General features: G+C 51.8%; 3 protein-coding genes across 3 annotated transcripts; 1 reads left to right on the top strand and 2 right to left on the bottom strand.

Moving 5' to 3' along the window:
• Positions 1–1,341: 1,341 nt before the first annotated feature.
• Positions 1,342–2,488, bottom strand: CMQ_7124 (uncharacterized protein; the record flags this gene model as incomplete). Its single annotated transcript, XM_014314129.1, has 4 exons — positions 1,342–1,733; positions 1,808–1,916; positions 2,010–2,304; positions 2,406–2,488. 4 exons carry the CDS (start codon positions 2,486–2,488, stop codon positions 1,342–1,344), a joined length of 879 nt encoding a protein of 292 aa, XP_014169604.1.
• A 753-nt stretch (positions 2,489–3,241) lies between these two features.
• CMQ_7317 (FAD-binding domain containing protein) lies at positions 3,242–4,987 on the top strand (the record flags this gene model as incomplete). The annotated part of the gene is made up of 2 exons (XM_014314322.1): positions 3,242–3,486; positions 3,550–4,987. 2 exons carry the CDS (start codon positions 3,242–3,244, stop codon positions 4,985–4,987), a joined length of 1,683 nt encoding a protein of 560 aa, XP_014169797.1.
• Positions 4,988–7,659: 2,672 nt separating this feature from the next.
• Positions 7,660–9,652, bottom strand: CMQ_7213 (major facilitator superfamily transporter multidrug resistance; the record flags this gene model as incomplete). Its single annotated transcript, XM_014314218.1, has 3 exons — positions 7,660–8,214; positions 8,276–8,906; positions 8,964–9,652. 3 exons carry the CDS (start codon positions 9,650–9,652, stop codon positions 7,660–7,662), a joined length of 1,875 nt encoding a protein of 624 aa, XP_014169693.1.
• Positions 9,653–9,940: the final 288 nt, after the last annotated feature.

Genomic DNA, 9,940 nt, shown 5'->3' with positions numbered 1-9,940 from the left:
TTTTGTCACGGGAGAGTATGAAAGCTGCAGTGGTATTTTCAGTGTCACCCCCGAACGTCAGATTTAGTTTCTCCTTTGAAATTCTGTATTTCTTATTTGAACGGATGAAGTGTGTAATGGGCAAGCCGATGAGGGAAATGAAGAAGCTGATGTATGTAGAGGGCAAGTAAATGTAGAAAGGCGTGGCTAGTTATGGGTCTAACAAGGCACCTGTTTTTGGTATGGAAGAAGAGGACCGACCCACACTTTAGCTAGTGATGAGAATTTGATCTAGCTATTATCCGACTCACATCAGATAGACATCAGATATTGACATCTGCTGCACTTCTTTAAGCCTCTCTTGTGACTCGGCTCCGTCTTAGCTTTACCTTCATGTCCGGCTCGCTTGTATTGAGTGATGAGGAAAAGTGCACCCCCAGGAACACCTATTCCGGCCGCACGGGATGACAAATCTGGACCCTCGCGGGATGCTATATCGTCACATGACCTGCTCCATTTTTCCTGACCAATCAGATGTGGAACAATTCATGCCTTCTGTCACCACTTACACACTCTATGTATATAAAAACCCTCTCCTCCTCCCTCTCCTTAAAGAGAGGGAGAAAAAAAGAGACACAGACACAGAATCAATCAGTTGCAGAGACATACAGTACACTCGTGAAGCACAGACTACGCCCAAGACTTCGCTGGGCGGGCTCGTCTTGTCATCTCTTTCGGGATCACAAGGTGAGCCCGCATGGCTTTCTTCCTCCTTCCCTTTCGGACCAGCCACATGCTGCCCCTACCTTCTGACGAAGGGAGGTGCTTCATGGCACCTCTCTTCGTGCACAATTACGTCCGTACGTTGGTAGGTGTGTGTGTTGTTGTTGGTTCGAGCTGAGGCCTCACCCTACCTCCGCTCTCAGTATATCAATTTACTCTCTGCGAGTTTTAGAACATGGCACTTCATAAGACCGGGATGTACGGAGTACGAAGCAGTGCTCCGTGCAGACCCGCAAATTGTGGCACATACTCCGCCCTCGTACGGAGTGATGCGCCTTATATTCCGTACCCTGTTCAGCAATCCTTGGGGCCCCATAAAGAGCCTCAATCTCATCTTTTCGAAGAGCCTCCACCGGTAATACTACACCCCGAACATGGATTAACCAAAACCCCGGCTCGAATCAACAAGTAGCGAACTCAGCCACTATTTCAAGTATAGTATGGAATACTAAAAGTATGACTTACACGAACAGTACATGCAAATGCGATCATGTTTCACAATGAAAAAAAAAAATGTCACAATCTGCACAATATTGCGATGGCAATGAAAAACATCAAGCAAGTTCTCACGCCAAGTATCTAGTGCAGCGTGCGGTGGCTATCTAGCTTGGTCGTGTTATCCTCCATAACCTTCTGGGCCTTCTTGAGAATATTGTTGAAGTAGCTCTTCTTTGGCTCTGCACCCTCTTCCGTAGGTACGGGGAGGCTTCCTGCCGCCTCGCCTTCTTCAGCCTCCTCGGCGTCCATAGCGGCAGCGGCATCTTCCTCGTCCTGTGACGGATTATCGATGAAGAGATCGGCGATGGTGCCCTCGCCGGTAGCTCGCTGGTAGATAGAAAAGCTGGACCCGAACTGGCGGTGCTTGCCGATCTGGACGGCGTCTAGCATAAGTAATGCAAAGTTTTGGCAGTTGTTGGTGATGAGGTTGTAGCCAGGGTGTTTCTGGCGCATGTTAAAGATGACCATCTCGCCTGGTAGACTGTTAGAGGACCGTGTCATACGATAAAAGCCAATACGACGGAGGTAATATAGCAAAAAGGCATACCTGCTTGTCGAATGGCTTCGTCGTTAAAGCGCGTCTTTCCGACCTCATATGTGTGCCACTCGTCGTGCTTAAGCTCCTCGTTGATGTAGATGACGTCGAGGCTCTCGTCCTATTGTCTATCAGATCAGCGCCTTTTTCTGGGGGAAAGAAAGTACGAAATCGAGTCAATAAGAAGTCCTCGATTCTACCCTCCTCCACTTACCATCCACAACTGGTGCACATAGCCACCAACAAGCACGGCCCAGTGCTGCGTCGGGTCGGGGTACTTGTTGATCTTCTCCGTGATCAAGCGGCCGAGGCCCGTCTTCTCGGCAAACCATTTGCCGGCAAGTCCGGCGACCGGGTGCCAGCCTATTTCAACCACGCGCTCTTCATTGGAGTGGATTTGCGCTTCGCCCGCCGGGATCACGTTCGGCTTTTGTCCCAAGCCCAACGAGTGCTCCAGCTTCAGCTTGCCTTTCAAGAGTCCATCGCCAGCTTGGTGCAACTCTTCCTTCCTGCACGCCCGCGAACCCCCTTGAAGTCAGCCTTGGACGAGTCGCAGTACAGAGAACAGAGATATTGAAAAGTGGGTGACGGTGCTTGCGGAGCTCCATACAGAAATGTTTTCATCCGCTCGCGCTTTGACAGCGATGACGCGTCCGAGATAACGGAGTCTTGATCGGCCGCTGTGCTTTCCATCGTGCTTTCTCTCTTGCAAGATACGGAGCCCAGACGACGAGAGAAGACGTTCACCATGGAGTCGTGTAGTGCGACAAAGATGACTATAAACAAGAGCAGTGCTACATACGACCTCCTTAGAGGCCTCCACAAGATAGATCTGGCTGCTACAATGCGCGATAATTTCCGAGTTTTCGCGAGACATGGCGCCGTTTTGCCTTTTTTTCAGCTGGCCTGACACGCACGTGACTGTAGTTTTTATACATTGCGATGTCCTGCCACCGGATTGCCTTCACCGTGCGATGATGACCACGTGACGAATGTTTTCACAGTGCCACTTCATAACGAACGAACGGAAGAGGCCTTGGAATCGATCAAGCAGGACGGACGGACGCGCTTGCTGCAGGACGCCATACGGCACAAGACTACGGAGCACTACAGTAGGTATGTCTGGTCTCGCTCTGTCCAACAGTCGTCTCGAGAGCAGTATCGCCGCCACGTCAATTGTATACATTTCTAGACCAAAATCCGTTCCAGTTACACGAGTTTGGAAACCAAAGGCCTTGCAAATATCGGCATTGCTTGATTATACTGGTGAGTTGGGTCGAAACGTGTTGCATGGTCAGGTGACCTAGAAATGCACACGGGATAATCACCGTGCACACAACCCGAAAATAATTGCCTTTTGAAAGACTGTGTCTGTCCTTGATACTTGCTAGTTAAGGCCAGTCCTCCTAAACTCTTTTGTTTAGTTCCGCACCATCCTGACACGCCATGCGTTTCCTGTATAGCTTCGGTCAGCTTGTGGTTGGCCTTGGAACAGCCACTGCCACTAACGATTGCAAATGCTTCCCAGGCGACGGCTGCTGGCCTTCGACAGCCCAATGGACACAGTTAAACAATACTGTCGGTGGTCGTCTGGTTTCCACCGTCCCATTGGGAAAGCCATGCCATGGCGACGACTTCAACAAGACGCAGTGTGACTTGCTGAAGGAGCAGTGGCTTTTACCGCCTATCCAGTGAGTAATCTGTCCTGCGAGCAGAAGCCAATAGCAGCACGAGCCCCTGCTAACGAGACGCAGCTACGAGTCGTCCTCCTCGATGATGGCGCCGCTGTTTGCCAATGCCAGCTGCGATCCGTGGCAGCCCGTCGAGCGGCCATGCATGCTGGGCAACTACGTAGACTATGCCGTCAACGTGACGTGTGCAGGCGACGTCCAGGCCGCTCTGGCATTTGCCCGGACGCACAATGTCCGTTTCGTGATCCGCAACACCGGCCACGACTACCTGGGCCGCTCCACGGGCGCGGGCGCTCTGGCCGTGTGGACGCACCACCTCAAGAGCACCGAGATGGTCGACTGGGCCGACGAGTTCTATACAGGCCCGGCTCTGCGCATGGGTGCCGGGGTCCAGGGCTTTGAGGCCCTCGCCGCAGCCCATGCCGCGGGCTATACTGTGATCACGGGCGAGTGTCCCACTGTCGGTGTCGCCGGAGGTTACGTGCAGGGTGGCGGCCACTCGGCCCTCAGCAGCAGCTTCGGTTTGGCCGCTGACAACGTGCTGGCATTTGAAGTTGTCCTTCCAACTGGCGCACATGTCGTCGCCACGCGCCACCAGAACGCTGACGTCTATTGGGCGCTAGCAGGCGGAGGCACCGGAACTTACGGTGTCGTCTTGGCCGTCGTCACCCGGGCGCTACCAGATGCTGTCATCAGTGGTGCCAAGCTTGCCATCACGACGCCCGCTGACCGTCCCGAGCTCGTTTACGTCGTCGTCGACGCATTCCACGCAGCACTACCCGGCATCGTCGAACACGACACCATGGTCATCTACTACTTTGGCACCGGCTTCCTCAGCATCCCCGCTCTCACAGCCTACAACAAGACGCGCGTCGAGGTCGAGTCTATGCTGCAGCCGCTTCTCGCGGCCTTTGTGGCGCTCAACCTCACCGTCGTGCCGACCTACACCGAGTTCGACAGCTACTACGACCACTACGGCCATTACTGGGGCCCGCTGCCTGCCGGCAACATCGAGGTCGGTGCTAGCCTCTATGGAGGTCGCCTCATCTCGGCCGCGCAGGTCGCCAGCTTCTCGCCCACTAGCCGCGCCTTGATCGACCTCGGCGTGACCCTTATTGGTGTCGGGCTCAACGTCAGCCGCTTCGCCGACGGCAGCACCAACGCCGTGCTGCCCGCCTGGCGTGACGCCCTCGTTTCTGCGTCGCTGACATACAGCTACAACTTTACCGCACCCTTCTCCGACATGCGGGCGCTGCAGGATCATATCACCGCCGTGGTGCAGCCTGTCATCGAGGCTGCCACGCCCGGCTCCGGCGCCTATTTGAATGAGGCTGACTTCCAGCAGCTCGACTTTCAGGACGTGTTCTACGGCAGAAACTACGACCGTCTGCTGGCTATCAAGAACGCGCTTGATCCCGACGGCCTGCTGTACGGACACACGGCCGTCGGTAGCGAGATGTGGGCCTTGGCAGAGGACGGCCACATGTGCAAAACAGTGTAAGAAGGGACGCCTTCATTTCTGGTACTGTCTGCTGGTACCGTAGCAGTTACAGCATTAAATTATTTATCTTTCATCCTAAGATACCAGGCTGTGTTATAGACTAGTCATGCTTTGGACTATAATCACACACCGACCTGCTCATTCAATGGGTTTTCGTCCTGCAACGTACCACTCCTCGACTCTTGAAGTATACTCAATGCCGAAACTGTGTTGGAAAACAATGTCTTTTTTCTTTACATTTTCTGTCCTATTCTGAGTTACTGAGTCGGTACCGTCCCCACCTCCTGCAGGTTGTGTAGTATGTTTGCGGGCTGCATACGGATTTTTATCGTGGTATCGAGTCACCCATACGGTGTGAGAACGGAATACAGAGTGCTTAGCATGATTCGAACGCACAAGCAACAGCTGCGAATATTTCGGTACAAGCTTATAGCCGACCAGCGTCTTGCTAATGAGGCTCGAAACACAATTTGTGAAGATCCTGAAGAGCCGTGCCTTGATAACGTCGGTATCAAGGGTTGTTTTAAATCAACATTGGAATTTGTCGTCGTGTAGCCAATGCCAGCCGGCTTATGGGCCGCGTCTTTAAAGAGAGCGGGTTCCATTCGATAAGCTGTGCAACGCCACCTGATTGGTCCTAAAAGCGCACCCCATTTTACTCTTACTACCAGAGAATTATTCCAATCCAGTTAGCGTCGGTGGTTTAGTGGTAAAATCTGTCGTTGCCATCGACAGGCCCCGGGTTCGATTCCCGGCCGACGCATCTTTTTATACTTCAAATATGTCATACAGGCTATACATCAGCGAGAAGTGGTTGCACTGTCAGGGTCTGGATGCTGTGGCTAAAGCGTGATGTACGGATAATCAAGCTAGAAAGAAGTACTCTGTACATGGCGCGCCTTCTAAGGTGCAAATGCACCGCTAAGGTCCTCTTTTTCAACCGGTGAAATTCAAGCAGACCTCCATCTTTCTGCTTCTACGAGCGTATCAGTAGGAATTTGCGGCTCTTATCGAGCGTCCCAGGAAGCGAGACCAAACAGAACGCCAAATCGCATGTAGAAACATCACGGTAACGACATGAGGTGTGAAAGATATGGAATCCACTTGCCAACAACAACGTCACATCTGCTACGCGCACTTCCGATTGACAGACGGGTGTATTCAGCGACTAAAGTAGCAAAAGGTTTTCGTGCGGGTTTGTTGTCGACTATCATAGACCCTTATTGCCGGTTGGGGGTGCAACAAGCATTTGCGGTCATAGGTTGCGCTGTATATGCGAGGACCGCTCTTAGTACGGAGTACGGAGTTCTCCGTTTTTAGCTTGTATCCAACTTTCCAAAGGAGCTGCATTGCTATTAGATAAGATGGTACGGAGTAGCTTCGAATAGACCCACTAGCTGCCCGACGTGGAACTACATAAACGCGGGAGTCGCGTGTATATGTGTCACACCTACTCGAAATCTCGCCACCTTTTACTCTTAGATACAAACCGAGTACGAGTACTGGCACCAGATCGTTAGGGGTATTAGCAGGTTGGGAAAACACAGAGAACGGGCAGGACGAGATACACGCCTTCCTTTTTTCAAAGTCCACAGCTGTTAAAATTGATCTCTCAACAATGGGTTATGTTTTTACTATGTTTATCATTAGTATCCGATGCACAGATTTTTTGAAAGGTCATATAAAAGGGGTTACCGTGAAATCGAATTTTAAGGTGTACACTTTCATCTATTTCCCTTTTTTCTTGTTCTATAGATTTGGTGCGGTAATTTGTTCTAGCATTTATTGTTTGTTCAAACCCCTACTACTCTTGATACAAAACGTAAACATAATATCTACTCCGTGGGCTGCTATGGAAATTTAAGCATGCGGGTAGCTTCCTCCTGGTACCGTTCCTAATATAGGCTGGTACCGGTCTGGTTAAACATGCGACGAGATCATTTAGTTTGAAGACGCTTTCCTCATTCGTTGTAAGTAGACCTCGATGCTTGGTCGACCAGCTTCAAAAATAGCGTGGCTTTATCATTCCAGACGGCATCCGCTCCTAAATGACAACAGCAGAAGTTCCGATCACAACAATCACCGCAATGCAGCTACTAGGGATTTGGTATCGCACGTCGAAGCTGCGCTTACGGCTTCGTTCGCCTTCTTCAAGTGCGTATTTATTCGCGTTTATTGCCACTTGACTGGCGATGGAACAATGCATGCCTCTTCTTTTTTGTTATACATTTGATTTTGTTTAATAAAATTCTATAATCTGAATCCTCAACCGGCTGTAAAACCCCCCCATTATAAATACGTACAATGAGCGACTATCCGAACTAGGTATAAGTTTAATGGTATTCGTTTTTTTCTTTGGAAATGTCCAGCCGGGGTGGATGCACCCGTCTATGAATGAAAACAACCCTATAATATGCATGATAAAATGGAAAACATTGACAGGTCACACCATGCGGATGGTGCTGATTGTCACAATTCTAGGCAACTCGTGATGTGGAGCGAAGAGGGAAATGATATTAGTGTAAATTCGTTGATGATTCGGATGCAGTCGATTGTGGTATTGGTATCGTCAAGGGAGAGAGAAAGTTTTGTGTTGTCGACTAGTTGGGGCGACTATTTGTCAATTGGTTTTGATGAACGCCATTGCAAATGGAGCCGATGCAATGAAACGCTTAGTGAGCAGGTTCAGCCTTTTCGGGGTCGGAGTCGCTGCCACCAGACTTGGTCGGCTCCTCATCGTCGTCACCGCTGTAGGCATACTTCGACCGCTGCCGAATGCGGGCACCGAAGAACCAGAAGCAGAAGGGGATGGCACAGCATGCAAGACTGATGAAGGCTAGAAGAGATCCGGCCCACTGGTCATTCAGGCGATGGTACATCTGCTCAGTAAACAAGACGACACTGGCACCCCAGAAGGACCGAATGCAGGTCTTGGCTGCTAGTGCAGAAGCAGCCTGGTGCTGGTAAGAGTCGACTAGGTAGTTGTTGGCGGCGTTGTACAGGAAAATGAAGCCGAAGCCGACAGGGAAGCCACCCATAGCGGGACCAGCCCAAGAGATGTCGGTGTACGAAGTCCACGCGAAGATGAAGAGACCGATGGGAATGAACCAGCAGCTCAACATCATGGGAATCAGCCGGATCTCGGCTGGCGGCTTGCCATTGTACTTATGCGACATCTTAATGTAGTGGTTGTTGACGAAAGGGGAGCATGCAGCAGACGCGATGACCTATAATGCTGTTAGCAGCTGAGATTTCACGAGTATAAACACCGCGCAGGAGGCAACTTACACCAACGGCAACCGGGATAAACATCAGGCCAGTCTTGCCAGAGTTGTAGCCCTTGCCCTCTTGGTAAATAATGGGGAAGGCAACGAAGAACATGTACAGAAGACCGTACAGGACAGACATATAGAGAGAGATCAGGAAGACGATCAGCTCCGTGAAGAGAAGCTGGAACGGACGGGCAATGAAGACCATGAGACGTTCCGACATAGGGCGCGTGTCCAGCTCCTGCTCGGTGACAAAGTCAAGCTCGCCAGTCTCCTTGCGCATCTTCTTGGCGCGATCCAGGAGAATCTTGGGCGCATATGTCTCAGGGACGGTGAAGGTAAGCAGACACCAGACAAAGCCAGCAAGGATAAGCTGCAGCCAGTACAGCCAGCGCCATCCCTTGGCGTCAGACAGATAGCCACCGACAAGAGGACCGATGGCAGGGCCAAGGAAGGGCGCGGCAGAGAATGCAGCCATGGGGACACCACGCTCCTCATTCCGCCACATGTCCGCAAGGGTGCCGCCGACGAGTGTCATGGGTGCGGAGAAAGCGATACCGTCGATGAAACGGCAGACAAGCAGTGTACCAATGTTCTTGGAAACTGCGCAGGGAATGATGAAGACGACTGCGACCAGCAAGGTGGAAACGCTTTCGAAGGTTAGCATATAATTGCGCTGATGCAAAGGAGCGATTGATGAGACTTACTAGATGATCTTGCGACCGTAGACCTCGGACAGGGGAGCAAAGGCCATGGGACCAACACCGAAGCCGATAACGAATAGGGTGATAGTCAACAGAACCACTTCCTCAGAAACGTCAAACGTGGCCATCACACCGCTGATGTCAGCAGTGACGACACTGGAAGCGAAAGCCACGACGAAACAGGTAACAGCAACGACCATGGTGATATACCACTTGAAAATCTTGCTCCAGTTCTTCGGGTTTCCCGGGTCATTTGGCTCGAAGGCGACAAGACGGAAACGGCGAGACTGATTGGTGGGCGCACGACCGGCGGCCAACGATGCACGTTCGGCCTCAGCAGCGAACTCTGGGGGCTCTTCGGGACCGACCATCTCACCACCAGGCACCTCGCGGCGGTATTCATCCATGTTTGCGGTGGTGCTCAGGGTGCGGTAGGGCAGGTTGATATCGAGATCGGGATCCCGCCGGGCCTTGGTGGCCTCGTAGCGGGAGCCGGTGCTGGCCTGGCTGCCACGGCGGGCGCGCGATGCATTGGCGAGAGCAGTCATTGGGCGGCTGATCGAGGCAGTCCGAGTCAGATCGCTGTCCCGGCGTGGCTGGGTGGTGGAGGCGTGCACAATGGAGGAGTATTGAGACTCGTCTGGCGCGAAACCGCCATCAGGGGCGGTTTCGGGTGGTAGTCGACTCGACATGTTGTAGAATGGTGTGTGAAAAGATATTAGGTTGAGCAGGAGAGATGAGCAAGTGTATATATTATGAGCTCAGGTAAAGTTGCTGTCCAATAGTGGAAAGGAGTGCGGAGAGGCACTTTGAAGAGGATGTACGGAGTACAGTAAAGTAGAACACAACAAGCAATTTACCATTCGATCACCCTGCAGCAGACACAGGTCCTTATATAGAATCGACCATCCTGCCGAAAACAGGTAAAACAAAGCACGAGCGCGAGGACGAGACGAAAGGGCTAGAAAGCGTCGTGCTGA

This window comes from Grosmannia clavigera (genome assembly GCF_000143105.1).
Source record: "Grosmannia clavigera kw1407 unplaced genomic scaffold GCSC_173, whole genome shotgun sequence".
Taxonomy (NCBI): Eukaryota; Fungi; Ascomycota; class Sordariomycetes; order Ophiostomatales; family Ophiostomataceae; genus Leptographium; species Leptographium clavigerum.
The sequence above is the reverse complement of the archived record's forward strand: the minus strand, read 5'-3'. Positions and strand labels throughout refer to the sequence as shown.